We start from the raw sequence: 19,921 nt of genomic DNA, 5'->3' as shown, positions 1-19,921 counted from the left end.
CTGATTAGTAGACTTAAGCTGGCTCTGCTGAGGTTGCAAGACCTAATGGGATCATAGCACCAGGCAGATTGGCTATTATTATGATTTTATTGGACATAACAAAAATATGAATAGATGCTAGGTTGAATGCTAGGTTGGACAGGACTCTCCAAAGATGTCATATTCCCTGGTTTGTTTTGGCAAAGTGGTAAGGCAAATAATGTGGTCTTTTACCTTGTTTCAGGTTCATGGAAATGATCTGAAATAATTATGCCTCATAGTCTTTGGATGCTAACTTTTTTCCTAGCATTAAAAACAACAAAACAACAACAACAACAACAACAACAAAGAAAGCTCCCTAGTGCTATTAACATCTCTTTATTTAGTCTCTTAATAACAGATAATATGCCTGTTCAACTCACTTCAAGTAGTCACTTGTATTGTTTATTTCCTATTCTTTGTGGTCTAAGAATCCTGTTCATAGTAACCACCAAATTTGTCAACTTGTAGGCAATGCATTTTTAACATCTAGAAGAACTGTGAGTGATGCTCACAATGATAAAAATCTTGAATTCCAAATGTACCATCTCAAGCACCTTTTTTCATGGAAAAGACTCCCCATTAGGTAGTTTCCTAATCATTCCTAAAGTCATTCCTAAAGACTCCCCATCATTTAGTTTCAGGTAAATGAAAGATTTAAAGTACTTGTTGAGGTGATTTGATTATTTCTTGCTTGAAAGACGAATTTTATTTGATATAAATATTTTAAACATTCCAAAATAGATTTCATTTTCTCTATTTTCAAAATGAAAATAGCTTTGCTTTTTATATAATCACAAATATAGTCATATTCACTGTAAACATTTAAAACAATTATAGGAAAATATAGTGAAAGAGAGCAAGCAGAACCCTTATACTCAGTCTTCACAGAAAACTGCTGTTAACATTTTGGCATTCTTCCTTGCATACATCTCATGTACATCTACATAAAGATACAGATAGGAAATTTAATTTTACATAAATTAATTTTAGCTGTATGTGTTTTTTATTTTGCTTTTTTGTTTTTAGTTTCAAATTTTTATTTAAGTTCCAGTTAACATACAGTGTAATGATAGTTTCAGGTGTAGAGTTTAGTGATTAGTCGCTTACATACAGTACACAGTGCTCATCACAGCAAGTGCCCTGCTTAATCCCCATCACCCATTTAGCCTACCCCCCACCCACTTTCCCTCCAGCAACCCTCCGTGTGTACTCTTAGTTACAAGTCTGTTTTACGGTTTGCCTCTGTGTCTTAGGTTCATTTGTTTCTTAAATTCTTCATATGGTGAAATCATATGGTATTTGTCTTTCTCTAATGGATTTATTTTGCTTAGCATAATAGTCTCTAGCTCCATCCACATTGTTGCAAATGGCAAGAATTCATTCTTTTTTATGGCTGAGTAATATTCCATTGTATATATATCTCACATCTTCTTTATCCTTTCCTCAATCACTGGACATTTGGGCTCTTTCCATAAAATGGCTATTGTTGATAATGCTGCTATAAACATCAGGGTTTATTTTATTTTTCTAAAAAAATCTTATCAGGGCACCTGGGTGGCTCAGTCAGTTAAGCATCCAACTTCAGCTTAGGTCATGATCTCACGATTCTTGGGTTCAAGCCCTGCATCAGGCTCTGTGCTGACAGCTCGGAGCTTGGAGCCTGCTTCCGATTCTGTGTTTCCCTCTCTGTCTCTGCTCCTCCCCCACTCGCACTGTTTCTCTCTCTCTCTCTCTCTCTCTCTCTCAAAAATAAATAAACATTAAAAAAAATTATCAAAATTGTGTGACTATCTTTCCATGTCAGTATAGATCTACAATTAAAGTCTTGATTGGGGGGAGGGATGTCATACTTTGAAGCAGTGACTTACTGTTGCTAGTTTCTAAAACTCAATGTTGTAAGTAAATCAGAAAGCAGAATTGAAGGTAATTCTTAGGTGTTATAAGAGATGAACTCAACTACGGAAGGTATAATTTTGCTGCTTTCACTGAAAAATATATGTGTTTATTTTTATAACTAAAGCAAATGTATATGTTTTGAATGTTTATATTAACAACTAAATAAAAATGTTTTGGTTATAAATGAAGTATTTTGTTTTTTGTTTTTTGTTTTTTTTTTTACTTTTTTAATGTTTGTGTATTTTTGAGAGAGAGGGAGGGAGAGAGTGTGAGTGGGGAGGGGCAGAGAGAGAGGGAGACAGAATCTGAAGCAGGCTCCAGGTTCTGAGCTGTCAGCACAGAGCCCAATGCAGGGCTTGAACACATGAACCACGAGATCATGTCCTTAGCTGAAGTCGGACGCTTAACCAACTGAGCCCCCCAGGTGCCCCAAGTATTTAGTTATTTTAAAACAAAAATTGGGGCACCTGGGGGGCTCAGTCGGTTGGGTGACTGACTTCAGCTCAGGTCATGATCTCTCTGTTGGTGAGTTCGGCCCCACATCAGACTCTGCTATCAGCACAGATCCTGCTCCACATCATCTCTCTCCCTCTGTCTCTGCTCCTCCCCTGCTTGTTCTCTCTCTCTCAAAATAAATAAATAAACATTTAAAATAAATAAAATTAAAAATTAAGCTTTTTTTTTAGTTAAGAAACATTGCTTTGCTTTTTCCTATTTTCTAGGCTAAAAAATACAAGCTTTCCTCACTTTAGCATTCATAAATAATTTCTCATTATTATGAATTGGTTCAGAAGATGAAAATATTTTTTATATTCACACTATGATGTATTGCTGTTGAAAAAAATGGGACAGGTTAGCTTTTCTAGCTCTTCTAGCACTGGTAAATTTGGGTGCTTAACTACCTTTAACCAGTTTCTGAGAACAACTTCAAAATTTTTGTAGAATACTAATTTCTTGAGTATCCCATATTTAACACTTCCCCTCCTTCCTACTCCATTTATACACACATACACTGTATAGGGAGGATTAGACACATTTGGAGTGTGAAGTTTTTTTATACCTTGGTTTCAAACATTGAGAAGCCATAGTGAAGCCAGCTACCAGAGAGAGCTCATTTCAAGTGTGTGATGGCAAGGAAAGAGAATATTATGTATTTAATACTTTAAAAAAAATCATGGCCTTTGGAGGTTTCAATGAAATTCCTCTTAGGTTCCAAAAGCTTCCATTTAGTAATATTTGATTCTGCCTTGGAAAAATTAGTCAAATATTTCCCTCTTTGACTTAAGACACTTCTAGGGAATACATCTTAACTCACAAAACTTTTGAATAAAACTTTGGAGTATACTTACCAGTTTCTGAAATCCTATCTTTTTAGGGCTAGTGGATAAATAATAGACATTAAATTTAGGAGACTTTCTGGCCTGACCTGGTAGAGTTTTTTGTTTATATTATTAAGGTATGGAAGAATCAGATTGTTACAGGGAAATTGAGTTTAAGTTGATAGAAATGAATTTTCTCTATGCAAGATTACTTGGAAATTGATTTTCTTACCTTCCCTCAAATGGGTGTGGCCAGTTATGCTCTCACTCTACCAGAGTTATGTTGATGTGTGATTTCACAAAAGGTCTGAAGTCTTAAACATGAGGACATTTTCTCAAATCTAGTACGCTTGCATAGAGAACATGAGTAGCAGGTTAGTGATCTTGGCATTGAGTTCTCATCTCTCCTCATGGAGGGACACAATTTTAGTCATCGGGATTTGTCTTTTAATGGATCAGACAGAGCTAATTGTGACTTCGGGTTATGCAGTTTAGCATATCGTAATTGCTAAGATACCAAGATTGGCCAGGCCTAATTCATCTGAACTGTTACACCATTGCCAATTGCCCTTCTGTGCAGTGTATGGATTTCCAGGAGAAGACCGTCTGAGAGTGGACTTAGGAAGAGGTGTAGACAGAAGCCAGGGACACTGAAGATGACAGTGTCCATAAAAGCAGGGGAGAGTAGGTTGGATATGGTGCAGACCACCAGGATACATCCCTTTCTGAAGCCACGGGCTGGTAGAGCTCCAGTAGATCATCTCTCTCATTTCTGTTGAGACCAAACATGGTTTCACCATACATGTCAACACAGTCACTGCCAATCCTTTTGAATTGAAAAATGAAGAAAACCTCTATGTTTTATTAGGCCTAGGAAATAATGAAAGAAGTCTTACATTTTTGCTTTGTACTTTATGCGTCACAAACACTTTTCCATCCACATTGGCAAAGGACTTAAACTGTGGGACAGACTGGGCAGTGTTGATTAATGTAAGTGTTGGCTGAGTTGGCCCCCTGATGGGACAGGGAACCTAGTGGTTGCCAGTGTGAGGTTTACTTATGAGAATGTTATTAGAGTGGACCTAATTTATTACATCCCAACCCTCATATGTTGACTTCCAGTTACCCAGTAAAGTAATTAAAGGATTGGAAGTGCATTTCTCAGCCTCACTTTCAACTGACATTCTCTAGTAATGGAATGGGGTAAAAATGTGAGCCAGGAGACCTCTTCAAAAACTCTTTGAAAACTTTTCGTAAATGGTTATGTTTATTAATATGCTATCATAAATATTATGATACATAGTTTAAGATGGAACTGCTTTTAATATTTTATAAAAAGTGGTAAATTAGAAATCAGACTTTAAAAGCAAGAGGTCTAGGAGCACCTGGGTGGCTCAGTCAGTTAAGCATCCGATTTCGGCTCAGGTCATGATCTCGCTATGCATGTTCGAGCCCCACTTTGGGCTCTGTGGTGACAGCTCAGAGCCTGGAGGTGGCTTCAGATTCAGTGTCTCCCTCTCTCCGCCCCTCCCCTGCTCGTGCTCTTTCTCTCTCTCTCAAAAATAAATAAACATTAAAAAAATAATCTAAAATCAAGAGTTCTTTCTCTGAGATCCATGTATCTTGAAAACATGCTAAGTAAAAGAAGTCAGAAAAAAAGGTCACATAATGTATGATTCCATTAATATGAAAGAAGGACATGATTGGGCTTAGGGAATTGGGTGGTCTGAGAAATATTTTTAATTTTATTTTTTTAAAGTTTTTATTTATTTATTTTGAGAGAGAGAGAGAGAGAGAGCCCCCAGGGGAAGGACAGAGAGGGACAGAAAGAATCCCGAGAAGGCACTATCCGTATAGACCCTGATGCACAGGGCTTGATCTCAGGAACCATGAGATCATGACCTGAGTGGAAACCAAGAGTTGGATACTTAACTGAGCCACTCAGGTGCTCCAGGAGCCCTTTAGTTTAAAGAGAATTGAAAAACAGTTTGAATACTTGTGACTTTAAAAACTCGATTTTTTCCTGTAGTTTTCAAAGAAGATACTGTAATTTCAAAGAAGTGCTGCTCATGACTTACTGAACCTTACTTTGAAATTTATAAGCAGTAGAACTTTTCAGGTTGTATTTTTATGAATTAGTTCTTTTAAAATATTTAAATATACTGGAATTAATATGGTTTGCTATCATACATAAACAGTACATTTAGTTGTTTCTGAATTTTGTGTTCTTGACAGTATAAGAATTTATAAAATTTTGATTCCCTGTCCAAATCATGTATTAAGTAGCTGTATGTTTATAATGATTCTAGCACTAAGTTGTGGTCCTTTGCTTGTTTTGGTATTTCGAGAGTTTGAATTGATGAGCTTGTCATTGTTGTAGCTTTGGAATTGAATTTTAAAAATGCACAGATATAAACAGCGTTATATTTTAACATCATTAATAGGCTCTTTGCTTTCCTGATAGGTCCTTCTAGGACTGAAGAGTCCAAATCAACTACTAAAATATGAGTAAAATGAAATTTAAGTTAAATATTTTCTTCTTGAGCTCTCTTATACGCTCTTATTTTTTTCTTCTCTATGCAGTATGTTGGACTCATTTGAAATGTCTTAAATTTTGGTAGAGTTGTTTAATCCTGTCTATTTGTCATTTTCATGTATTACATTAAAACAACCTCTGATTTTTAGTAAACTGTATCACCTTTCTGTTCTCCCAAGTTCTTTTCTTGGTATCGATTGGTGTTTGATTCATTCTCAATTTCACTATTTTTGTTAGAAGTGATGGAGAGTGACTTTTCCCCCCCTTTTCATTGCCTCTTTAAAAATAGATAGGCCATCGTTGCTTCTCTAGGGAATTTTGTCAAGGCAAAGATTGAGAAATAAGGATGGTGTGTCCTCTGCCTGCATTTTGGTCTCTTCGACTCGGGTCGCCTAGTTGACAGCTCTGGTGTCTTAGGAAAGCTTCTCCTCTCTCACCACTTTAAAAATCACCAAAATAGGTTTTAAGTAATGTTAAGTTTGTTGTTCTCTTTGAATTATCTTTTTTGTTGGTTTTATAGTGGAAGTTTACTGATTTAGGTCTAATAGTCCAGGTGTTTTTGCAGGAAATAATCCAAATTCTGGATTATTATAATCTTGTGTTTCTTAAAATGTTTATATCGTTAACAGAACTTTCTACTGATATTTGAGCCTTTGGTAGATAGTATCAAGTATCACTTTTGGCCTAATTAATACATGCCTTTAATTTTCATAACGAGTTTAGTGATTGTTTTAAGATAAACTGAATTTTAAGTATGCCGAGACCATTTCTCCATCTTTCCTTCCTGCTCTCTTTATTTCTTCCTTCCTAAATCAAAAACAAACCAAACCAAAAACAATATAAAAACATTAGCTGAAGTTTTGGGGGAAAGTTACCCATAGTTCTAACTTTCCAAAACAACTGTAATCACTTTTTCATGTATTACTTTCTGTCTTTGTCCACATATATGGTTATTTTGTGTGATTAATATGTAGTTAAGATTATAGAGAACATTTATAAATCTTAACAATAAAAAGGTGAATCCTGGGGCTAATGAATATATGCCATGGGAAAAGGAAGCATAAATGGATAAATGTTTAGGATAAACAAAAAGATAAATTTTAGGAATTTGAGCCATCCTAGGTCCAGCTGTGTTATCTAATTTTCAAAAATAAAGTGGTTCTAATTATTAAGAAATGAGGTATTCTAAGAAAGCTAAAATTTGCTCCATCATTTACCCTTGGGCTTTTCAATTTGTTTTTTTTTATAGAATTTGTTCAGAAATACCTAGTACTTCTAGGTATAAAAGAGAATGCAATTTAGTTGGAGAGGATCATGCTTGATCTTTTCCATCACTTATCATGTGATCCAGATAATACTTTGTACCTTCATGAGCTTTAATAAGGAGAAAAATTGTTAAACCACAGAATACTTAAAGGATTAGATTAAAAATGCCAATGTTGGATTCACATGCCATGCAAATATTTGTAATTACATAGAGACATGAATAATTAACGTTTATAACTGTATCTTTTTTTGTGTAACTGTGGATATCATTAATGTGATGAATGTCCTTTTGTGTAAATTTTGGTGGTTTGATACATAGTATAGGTTGTGTGTGAACTCCAGGATCTCATGAGGAAACTGGACTTGTCCAGGAGTACGTGTCCCAGATCACTCACTGGTCAGTGACAAGGCAGTGCTAGTGTATTTTAATTTCTATTTGAGTGCCATTTTTCATCAACTACACCATAGCCACATGGCAGCATGTTGACACCTTTGAGCAGAAGTTAAGCATTCCTTTCTCTGCACCAGAAATCACATCAACATCATGCCATTAGTTGGTTTCCTTTTATACGAATAACACTTGGAAAATAAATTAAATTATTGAACATACAAATGTAAGTGAGGTGTATTTTATTACAGCCAATAAAAGGTTAATACCTGGGAGTGTCTGAGGAAAAACAACTAATCTAATCTTCCATACTGGGTAACAAAAGTTAGAGGAATCCACAGAGTATGCTTGCTTATGACTGATCTAGAATGAATCACAGATGCAGACACAGCCCAAATAAGAATACAGGTAGGGTGGTGGTATGGTAGTAGGATACAAATAATGGTATTAGGCATGTAGTTCTTGTAGAGGAAGCAAGAGGATGTCTCTAAGGAAATGATACTTAAGTGGGTTTTGCAGGATGAACAGAAGTTCACCAGGTAGCCTGCAGCCTTCCAGGCCCAGAAAACTGCATGAGCATGGTGTGGTTAGTGTATGCAGTTCAGAGAACGGAAATGGTTTGTGGAGGGCATAAGAAAGGTGGTAGAGAGAATGAGTTTAGAGCCACTGCACTGGTCCTACATTTGGCTTTTACCAAAGACAGCAAGATTTTTGTTTCCACGCCAGAGAAATGTTGAAAATGTTGTATAATTAATGAAAGGAGAAAGAATAACATAACCAATCAATATAACATAATGGAGAAGTGTTTTTAAAACACAGAGAAGAATCATATGTGGCCTTGCTGAAAAGGGACTATTTTGAGGGAAAGTGGACAGTGTCCTATTCCAGTGTGAATAGTAGGCAAATGCTTTAGAGAGTTAATTTCTCAACCCACATCAGAAATGTATTAGCACAGGTAACCTGATTGATGACACAGCTAAACTATCTGCTATGACTCATCATATAAATGTTAAAATCCATTATGCCCTCAACCACTGATGCTCTTCGACATTCTAGAATTCACCCCTGACTGGGTTAAAGGTAGCTTTATAGAAAGAAGTTTATATAAATAGAATATATATATATATATATATATATATATATATATATATATACATATATATATATATGTATATATATATATATATACATATATATATATGTATATATATATACACATACATACATATACACACACACACATATATATTTCTTTTTAAAAAATTAGGACAGTGTTAAGAGACATGTTGATGGGGCGCAGACAGGAAATACTCAAGTAAATAAAAGATTTGACAGCATAAGACACATCCTATTCTTATTACATTGTTTTCCCATAATGATTATCTGATTTTCCATTTTAAGTACTATATGGGAAGCCAGGAAACCAGGATTCTAGACATAGCCATATCATCTTCTAAACATGTATCTCATCCCAGAGAAGTCTCTTTACTTTTCTAGCCTTCACTTTCCTCATTTCTTGAATGAAAGAATTTTCTAGTAGGTTCAACAGGATGTAGCAGAGATGTTTCATAGGCTACTTTGGAAGATGAAGGGAGCCTCCTGCCAACCTTACCCCCTCCAACAGAGCAGCTTTGCTTTTATTTATATTATAAATGGAGCTTTTACAAGATTTTTTGATAAAAGTATTCCATCACTTTTTAAAGGTTTGAAAATCAGCTAACTAGAAACTTCATAGGGCATATCCAGCTCAGAAACAATTTGCACATCTGTAGAAGGAGGATAGCAACAGTTCTATTTCATAGGTATCGGAGGGTTGAACAAGATGTTACATGGAGAAGAGGGCACAGAATATAGGAAGCATTCGATATGTTAGCTATTATCCATTCCCCACCCCAAGTAGGTCCCTTACAAATAAGACTGCATTTCATGTCTTATTTGTACTCTTTGAGTATGAAATGTTGACTCGAAAAAATTGCCTAACCCATCTGTTTTGTATCAAAAACACTATAAAAATGTCTTGGACATTTACTTTGTGAATATTTACTATAGCCATTTTATTTCTGTTTTTTTGTGCATTGCATCTTCTTCCACATTTGAAAGTCGTCTTCTTTCCATCAGGTTTTTGAAATAATTATGACCAGATGGAATTGTGAAATTATACGTATCAATGTGTTTCAGGCTTTCCAGTGCATGGGAAAGTGACATAAGCATCCACACTCTAACCCTGCCCTCTGCAACCTGCTTAGAGCTGCTGCTGATATTATCCAGGAACAACGCCACGCTACCTCCATCGCTTCGCTATATGAATTCCTTTCAGGTAGGAACAGCTCCTTTACCCTGGTATGATTTTTCAGTTTCACTTGTGAATTGTTTTTTGAGGATCTTGTGTTTCATAGGAGATAGCTCACAGAACCCAGAGTTACAGATGATAATAATAAGCACAATAAGCTCAGAACTGATTAGGAAATTGTCCAGTAGTGGCAGAACCCATATCTGTCTAACCCCAGAGTTTGTTCTCTTAACCTCCACCTCTCCTGCCTCTGAGAAAAATGGCAAACATCTGACAAAGACACTGTGAATGCGTTTTCCTTTTCCTAGCTTTGCCCTAGAACAAAGATTTTCAACCATTATGAGTAGCTTTGCTACTCTTAGCTTGCAACCAAATCGCCAAATAGATGTTTAAGTTAAGCTGATGGTGTTCTACTCACTTCTGGCACCTTTTCCCTCTCTGCCGGGTTCTTCCCTCATCACTTTGACCCTCCTCTGGATTTTTATCAGGACATGGTTACAGTAAGACAAACAGGACAGAACAGCATATGTGGTCTGATCAACAGGAAGACCTCCTTCCTAGTAGGCAGCTAATTGTCAATGAGGTGGCAAATGAGAGTTAAGGTGTTAACTAGTTGCTTAAGTTATGATCCCGTAGCTACTGAACGTAACATTGAACTTATCTATGACTGTTGACAATGGAAAAATACTCATAAGCTCTCTGAGGCTTGTGAGACGGCCACATGCATTGCTGAGAAATGAGTAAACATGGGTTGGCTCTACCTCTGAAGTATTGTGGCTGTATCCTAAGATAACTTCAGGATCAGTGTATATTGCTTGATATACCTCTGTGGTAAAACAAGATGTGGATTTTCCTATGAAGTATACCTCAGGAAATTGTAAAAATTGCTCCAAGGGAATGCTTCTAAACTCATTTTACAAGGCCAGCATCCCCCGATACTAAAACCAGACAAGAATACCACTAGAAAATAATCCTGATGAACATAGATTCAGAAGTCCTCAACAAAATATTAGCAAACCAAATTCAACATACATTAAAAGGATCATACACCATGACCAGATGGCATTTATTCCAGGGTTGCAAGGATGGTTCAGCATCTGCAAATCACTGTTAATACACCACATTAACAAAATGAAGGATAAAAATTATATGATCATTCAATAGATTTAGAAAAAGCATTTGACAAACTTCAACATCCATTTATGATAAAAACTCTCAATAAAGTGTGTATAGAGGGAACATATCTCAAGATAATAAAGGCCATAATATGACAAGCACACAGCTAACATACTCAATGATTAAGATCAGAAATAAGATAGCGATGCTCACTGTCCCCTCCCCGCCCACCCACTATGTTCAACATAGAATTGGAAGTCCTAGCCAAAGCAGTTAGGCAAGAGAAAGAAATAAGAAGGATCCAAATTAGAAAGGGAAAGAAGTAAAACTATTTGCAGAAGATGTATCACATAGAGAAAATCCTAAAGAGTCTACCAAAAACTGGAAGAATTAGTTGCAGGATACAAAATCACTATACAAAAATCTGTTGTGTATCTATATACTGATAACAAACTATCAGAGAAATTAAGAAAACAATCCCATTTCCAATTGCATCAAAAAGAATAAAATACCTAGGAATAAATTTAGTCAAGGTAAAGGACCTATACACTGAAGCCTATAAGACATTAATGAAAGTAATTGAAAAAGAAGTGAGCAGATATTTTGTGCTCATGATTGGGAAGAATTGATATTGTTAAAATATCCATACCACCCAGTGCAACCGACACATTCAATACATCCCCTGTCAAAATTCCAACGACATTTTTCACAGAACTAGACAAAGAATTCTTAAATTTATGTGGAACCACAAAAGACCCTGAATAGCCAAAGTAATCTTGACAAATAAGAACAAAGCTAGAAGTATTATACTTCTGATTTTTAAACTGTATTACAAAGTTATAGTAATCAAAACAGACACATAGATCAGTGGAACAGGAGAGAGAGTCCAGCAATAACCCATGTATATATGATCAATTAATTTATGACAGAGAAGCCAAAAATATACAATGGGAAAGTCTCTTCAATGAATGAAATGTAATATGGGGACAGTCTCTTGAGTGAATGTTGGGAGAACTGGACAGCCACAGCAAAAGAATGAAACTGGACCCTCTCAAAACTTAACTCAAAATGGATTAAACACTTGAATGTAAGGCCTGAAACCATAAAACTCCTAGAAGAAAACATAGGCAGTAAGTTCCTTGACATTGGTCTTTGTGATGGATGGTTTGTCTTTTTTTTTTTTTTTTTTTTTTGAGAGAGAGTGAATGTGAGCAGAGGAGGGGCAGAGGGAGAGGGATAGAGAGAATCTTAACCAGGTTCAACACCCAGCATGGACATAGGACTCAGTCTCACAACCATGAGATCATGACCTGATCTGAAATCAGGAGTCAGATGCCCAACTGACTGAGCCACCCAGGCACCCCAGTGATGATTTTTTCATCTGACACCAAAAGCAAAAATAAACAAGGGGATCTACATTAAACTGAAATGCTTCTGCACTGTAAAGGAAACCATCAACAAAATGAAAAGGTAACCTAACTAAATGGGAGAAAATATTTGCAAAGCATAGATCTGGTTAATATCCAAAATATATAAATAATTCATACAACTCAGTAGCAAAAAAACCCACTCTAATTAAGAAATGGGCAAAAAGTCTGAACAGACATGTCTCCACAGATGGCCAACAGGTACATGAAAAGATGCTCAGCATCAAAAGTCTTCAATAAATTTCATATTAAAAAAATAAAAATAAATTAAAATTAAAATAAAAAAATAACTTCAAAAGTCTTCAGAGAAATGCAAATTGAAACTACAATGAGCTATCATCTCACACCTGTTAGGATGGCTATCATCAAAAATATAAGAAAGAACCAAGTGTTGGCAAGGATGTGGAGAAAAGGGAACCCTTATGCACTGTTGGTGGAATTGTATATTGGTGTAGCCACTGTGGAAAACGGAAACCTGTTGGCCGAAAATTTAAAAACAGAACTACCATATGATCCAGCAATTCCACTACGGGGTGTTGATCCAAAAACAATGAAAACATTAACTCAAAAAGATATATGCATCCCCATGTTCATTGCAGCATTATTTACAATAGCCAAGATATGGAAGCAAACTAAGGGTCCATCTGTGGATGAATGGATAAAGAAGTTGTGGGGTATATATGCAATTCAACCATTAAAAAAGAATACAACTCTATTGTTTGTGACAACACGGATGGACCTAGAGGGGATTATGCTAAGTGAGATAGAGATAGACAAATACCATATGATTTCATTTATATGTGGATTCTAAAAGACAAAACCCAAACCAAAGATAACCAAGCTCATGGGTACAGAGAGGGCAGACTGGGTGGAGGTGATCAAAAGGTACAAAGTTCCAGGTATAAAATAGGTAAGTACTGGGGATATAGTATACAGTGTAGTGACTATAGTTAATAATACTATATTGCATATTTGAAAGATGCTAACAGGTTAGATCTTAAAAGTTCTCATCACAAGAAAAAAATTTTTTTGTAACTGGGATGGTGATGGATGTTAACTAGACTTATTGTGATGATCATTTTGCAATGTATATAAATACGAAATCATGTTTTACACCTGAAACTAATATAATGTTACATGTCAATTAAACCTCAATTAAAAGTATTTTTTAAATAACTGCTCCATTCTAATTCACAACCATATTCTCCTTGTAATCTGTTATGTTTGATTTTCTTCAATACCAATTCATATTTTGGCCTTGGTGTACCTGTTTTATTAATCAGTACTTGATTCAGCCTCAACCCTGAATTGACCTTTGAGAACATCTTCTTCTGTAGGAGAGGGAACTGAGATTAAGAAAGATGGAGTGAGTTGGCCAGGGAAATCCTACCATGTTAGAGACAGAGCTGGACTCACCAGGCTTGTGCCCCAGTAACTCTGCCTGCACCTAAATGCAGAACTTGCTGAAGTCCTGGGATGTGGAATGTGTGTGATTTATAGATGGAGGCACCTTAGTTTACAGTATTTCTTTTAAGTTTTGCTCATTGGATCGAACATTGAATAACATAAAAGTTTGTGTTTGCCCACAAACATTTATGGAGGGAGATACAAGAAACTGAATAGTGGTTATCTTTGGGAAGCGAGGTTAGAAGACAGTTACTATTTATTTCACTTTCTCATGTACTGTTTGAAATGTTTATATGATGGGTGAGTGGGGATCAAGAGAGATGACTTCTAACTTTGAGGGTTTTACAGCCTTTGGGGAAGAGAGAACAATCATCCATGTGTGATATAAATTGGGGATAATTTTATTACAAAGTAGCCTTAACTCAAGCCTTAAAGAGACTGAAGGTAAAAGAATAATTTAAACTGGCTATGGGAAAATTGAGAGGAGGTCCAATCTGTATTCTCCATGAGAACAAAGGAGGTCTTAATCCCTTCGGGGATCTTAACTCAGGCTCAGGTAGACACATGGGGATGAAAGCCATGCTTGCTCTCATGGAGTGAGTACCTCCTCATAGCAGCTTAACCACAGGAGCTCTGTTACTGAATATCCCTCTCTACTAGTGATTATACTTCCTCTGCTTTCAGTCTGTTTGCTGAATATTATTAATCAGGAACACAGACACTTTCCCAGTTTCCAAGGTTCAGAGAAACTTGGCACAAGTTCACGAACAATGTCTGCTAAAGCGATGTAGTCCCTGCTGCTACCCCTGGAAATATGCATTCTTATCAGGAACATACCAGGAACCGACTTCCTCATGCAGGTCTTCACTGCAAGATAAAGGATCAGTGAAGAAGGGGAGGATGTCTGTCAGGATTAGAAAGAGATGCTCTGCTTTTTCATCTTTGTAACACCTACTTAATCATTTATTACAATGGCAAGGAACAGGGCTGCTAATTTTGCCCATATTTGGGATTTGCTCTTTCAGTTGGAAGTTGGAAATTCACTGTAACACACATCTTTTAAAGTGCTGTACTGGCAAGAGCTATAAAATAGTAGAATGACACTTGTTAAGATACCATCTTTACATTTCCAATTCTCTTACCTTCTAGGCCAAGTTAGTTAACCGTGAGCACTGCTACTTTTTTTGTAAAAATGTTATTTTAGGCTTTCCAAGGATTCAAATGGCACTCCTGCTTGAGCTGTTATCACTGCCAAATCCCAAAAGGAAAGGTTTATCTTATTAATTAGAGCTATTTACATATATGAAATTCTAACTTCTTAAATTACAGTGTAGCCAATAGGGATATCGTTTGGTGGTTTTGTTATAATTTTAACTTCTGTGTTACCAGCATATCTTAATATCCATAGTGTGATTATAAGCAAACAGAATGCAGGATTTGGTTGAGAATCACTGATGGATTGCTAAGCGCATACGATAGTTGTTGTGCCCCAAGAAGAAGAATGGACTTAGAAGAATTTTAAGCTGGGAATGAAATTCTTCTGTGACCTTCCTCTTGCAATGAGAATAAAATCCAAACATTGTATCAGAAACCAGATCTGACTTTGGTGTTCTTGTTGTATACTTAATCAGGCCAGAGGCCCCAAAGGCCCCCAGCTGAGCATTGTTTTCCCAACTTACACATGCTTCCATTTCCACGTTTAGAGACATGGAGTAACTAAGTAGTAACATGGCGGAGGGCTCCATTAATAGACTGAGCCATCTGGCTAAACTATCTCTCTCCCTTAACTTCTGGCTTGACTCCCTCCCACTGAGAATTCTCAAGATGAGTGTTCCTTGGAAACTTATACTCAGCTGAGAGATAAGGAGTGATCCACTGCCTTGAGCCCTGAGCTGAGGAAACCTTTTTTGTTCTTTCCCATACCTTACCTCATTAACTCCAGCTCCATCAGCTACTCCAGGCCTTCCCAGCTGTGCAGATGGCATTTCTAAGGGCATAGAGCACCCAAATTAAAGCTTTTTTGTTTCCCACAGGTTGATAGCTGTGTTCTACAGTTACTGTAAATGTTTTCACAGACATTATCCTTTTTATTATTATTATTACTATTATTATTATTATTATTATTATTAATAATATCATCCTTTAGAGAACCACAGCCTTCAAATGTGGGAGCAGTGTAACATTCTCAAGCATTATGGGTCCTGGCAAAACCGTTGAGCCTCATCAGATTAGAGTTTTATGTGTATGTTGTGTGGTTGAGTTACATAGTGAAAATATGTAGAGAGGAAGAAACAGAAAAGCTTTATAGGCCTTATCTATTACCATCTGATAGTTAGGGTTGGTCAGGGATATTTTCTCAGCTCTAGAAGGATTTGAAATCATACAGTCTTCACTGGGGAAGGGTAAACTAGATGAAGCATCTTGAATAAGGGCCCTCTATACTGTTTAGAGCAGGAAATTCTCATTTATGTTACTTGATTTTTAAGAAATCCACTGATAGTTGAATTTCATCATTTCCATGATATAAAAACCATATATTCAACTTCTCAATTGTTCAGAAATTAATAATTTTACAAATAATTCTCCCATCCAGCCACTTTCCCACCACCTGCTAATATCTCTGTCATGAGAGAAGAAGAAAGGAAAATAACATGTGAAAATTTGGTTTAATCATTTGGCCATTTGTTGGCATTTCAGGTAAAAAGCACTTATGGTACAGTAGTATGTAATCTATAGGGGATCTAAGAAATCGTTAGGCAAAGGCCTGAGAACTTTACAGATGATTAGCAACAAAGGGCTACAGAGAAGAGAAAGTGAAGTTTCTTTTTTTCATCTACTTTTAGGCAGCACACAACATAGACGGCCTTATCTGTCTATTACATGCCATGTTCATCTCTGCCTTTTAAAGTAACATTTTACAAAATGATTATTAAAAGATCATCACTTTCATGATAAAAATTACCACTTTCATGATAAAAAACAGAAAAGTATAAGGAAAATTAAAATCACTAGGAATAACCAATATTGGCATTGTAGAGTAATTCTTGTTAGTGTTTTTTATGTATGCTTTGAGAACGCATGTGCACACATACATACACAAGTACAAATATATTTTAGTATAAAACTGGCCTCATTGGAATGGAGAATGAGATTCTGGCAGTATTCTCTTTCCTTTGCTTAATCTTCTGGCATGAAGACAGTCTTCCTGGAGACTGTTAAAGGACCTTGGGGGACTTTTGTATAAAGGTCCTGTTATTAGGTGAGCATGGATAAGGTGGGAGGCTGTGAGCCACGGCAGATGTCCAAGGGTTGCTGCAGATGTAACAGGAGGCAGATAGACCTGCATCAAGATGGGCAGACACTTGCCAGAATTTGTGCTCAGCTCTCATGGTAATCCTTGTGTGCATTCCAGAGAATTAAGAGAGTAGTGTTGGCACACTCAACTCCTGAGAAGTGTCAGCCTTTTGTTTTTTTCCTGCTAATTCCTTTGTCCTTGGTGGGCAGAGATAATCAGGAGTTGAGTGCTACTCATTATATTTAGGGAATCCAGTCTCAGAAGTAGTGATTACTGCTCCATTTTCAGTCTCTCCTCTAAACAGATTTCTGAGCGTTGGCTTCAGCAATTTGGGTGTGAAAAGGATGTTGCCTTCTTCATCCCTTTTTGCCCTGCAGGGCATTCTTGGTTTGGGAAAATGAGTAGGTATCCTTAGTTTAATACGGTTCTCTAGTATGGATTCTCCCTTCCTCTGCCTCCTTTCACATCCAACTGTCATTCTGCCCTACTCTAGAGAGAGCTTGGAGGATGCGGCCAGGCAGAGAGCCAGCTAGAAGCCACTCACCCCGCGCACGTTCCCCGCCACATATCCCTCTTCTCAGGAATTTCTATCCCTACCTAGGAGTTAGGGTTGTAGACAGAGCAGGATAGTTCCCAGGCTGTGCGTGGCACTGGCCTGTACTCTGAGGAGCTGCTACTTGGTAGGGGAGCTTGACTGGGCTGGCTTTGTCCTTATTGAGAGAAGCAGGAATGGGGTATAGCCCAGAAAGTAAATAATTATGTCTCTTGGGGTGTCTGGGTGGCTCAGTTGGTTAAGCGTCTGACTTTGGCTCAGGTCATGATCTCATGGTTCATGAGTTCATGAGCCTACTTTGGATTCTGTGTCTCCCTCGCTCTCTGCCCCTCCCCCACTCATGCTCTGTCTCTCTCCCCCTCTCTCTCTCTCTCAAAAATAAACATTAAAAAGAAATAAAGAATAATAATTATGTCTCTTGTTTTGTTTGCTTGTTTTAATATATTAACTTCCCCACCCCCTGCCTCGACTCTAAAGGAAGTGCATACTCATGGCAGAAAATGTGGTTTTCATTAGAAAATAATACGTATTTGCACTTTTAGCCTAAAAAGATAGAATCTTATAATTAAACCAACTACATCCTAGTCCATTTCAGCCCATCTGTCCTTCTAGACATGGTGGGGAGAGAAGGTCTGATGGCACAGTCTGGTAGGCTCTCAGCAACCTTTGTGATTTGAGGGCACTCACTCTCTCTGCACTTCTAACTCTGAAATCCTAGTGAGGAAGACTGGAAGACAAACAGGGTCTAATTCTGCAATGATGGGATTATGGCTGTATTGATTCTTACATGTCAGGATCCATGGGAAGCTTGTTTGAAATTCAGGTCTCTGGTCAGTAACTCTGGAGGAGAGCCCAGGAATCTGCATTGTAACAAAAAGCCAAAGTGTTCTAATAAAGCGGTTCCAGGACCAAGGTATGAAACACTTGCATGATAACAGAATATACTCCCAATAAACGTAAAGGGAAAAAATCTTTTAATTATGATGAACACCTGGTTCGTGAACTCAGGTTAATTATTTTCCTCATCACTTTTCATTATTCACCTGCACTTAACACAATCCCTGACTTTTGAAGTAACCTGAAGCATTGTCATGGTGTTTATATTTTTTCTTTTACTTGTTTTCTTCTACCATGACCCCTCCCTTTTACAGTCAGGTGCTTTGTAAAATCCAGGTGTTAGTTACCTCTCCAAGTCATCTTGCTGCCACTCAGTTATGCACACCTAACATCCCAGTATCTCACAGCCTCTGAGTTTCTTCCTTCCTTCGGGGATGTGCAACCTCTTGACTCCTCTCTCCTTCTCAAGGCAAGTCGAGTCTGGTAGGACACTCAAGGTGTAGCGTAGTCTTAGATCTGCCACCAACTGGACTTGCGAACCTGGTCTAGTTAGGTAACATGTACGGGTCCCAGTTTCTTTATCTGTACATTGAGGGGATTGGGTTAGATTATAAAGTTCCTTTAAAGTACGTGCACACAGAATCATTTTGTCTGCTCCCAGCTATTCATAATTTATCCACCAAGGCTGAATAGTGTAACTTTGTTCCTTAAAGGGACTAGGTTTTTATTTCTCCTGAACATCTTGAAAGTGTGTAACTGAGGAAAAGTATAGATGAAGCCACATTATGTGTTTTTGTCTTTTTCTCTCCAAGAGAATGGAATCCATATCACAAGACCTTCCTAGTAGCTACAAAGAAGGGTCAGGAATGATGGGAGTAGAGAGCTGTGTGGCCCTCGGCTTTTCCAGCCTGAGAGACCCAGATCACTCCTTCATGAGAAGACCCTGGCAGATGGACCGTTAGAGAAAAGGAAGAGGAAGAAAGTTGGGATATTCTCTGGACAGCCCAAGCTTAACTTCTCTGCTTTCCTTTTCCTTTTCTACTCTCCCTCAGGCTTCTAGTACTTTCATGTTTGCCTCTTGTTTCCAACTCTGGATCCTGGTCCGCCTTGAAACATTTGTGACTTAGGAATTTTCCAGTGGTTTTACATTTGCATTTATTTGTAAATAAATAAATTATAAATGATTGCTTATTCCAAGAAACTTTTCGAAAATGTGGGCCTTTCCTCTTGCCTGGAGCTATAGTAACAAGAGGACTTGGCTCTTTCTCACACATTTAGCACGACTGTGTTCAGTCAAGTGGCTTCCTGGTGGTGGGTCTTCCTTCCTTGGAAAGGAGGCTAAAGATATATGTCTGCTTTTAGAAATAAAGTAGCATCAAGATGGAAATGACTGAACATGCTTATCCCATAGAGGAAGCTACTGTGTTGTTCACAGGAGCTTTGCTGACTGGAGGGGGAAACAGCAGCCTGGGAATGATGCCAACCTTTAAGGGAATGATGGATTGCAAGGTGGAACTGCTCTAAGTCTCCATTGAGAACCTCTTGTGAGCCCTCCTAGAAACGACGAATA

The 19,921-nt window shown here is 37.3% G+C and overlaps 1 protein-coding gene across 3 annotated transcripts in view; it reads left to right on the top strand.

The window, feature by feature from the left end:
- Positions 1-19,921, top strand: part of UBE3D (ubiquitin protein ligase E3D) — a 243,182-nt gene that overhangs the window by 81,389 nt on the left and 141,872 nt on the right. For all 3 annotated transcript variants that reach the window (XM_045498898.1, XM_045498900.1, XM_045498899.1), the window contains exon 9: positions 9,605-9,743. In XM_045498898.1, the coding sequence (XP_045354854.1) occupies positions 9,605-9,743 (139 nt within the window). The remainder of the gene's footprint in view (positions 1-9,604; positions 9,744-19,921) is intronic.

This window comes from Leopardus geoffroyi, chromosome B2 (genome assembly GCF_018350155.1).
Source record: "Leopardus geoffroyi isolate Oge1 chromosome B2, O.geoffroyi_Oge1_pat1.0, whole genome shotgun sequence".
Classification (NCBI taxonomy): domain Eukaryota; kingdom Metazoa; phylum Chordata; class Mammalia; order Carnivora; family Felidae; genus Leopardus; species Leopardus geoffroyi.
The sequence above is the reverse complement of the archived record's forward strand: the minus strand, read 5'-3'. Positions and strand labels throughout refer to the sequence as shown.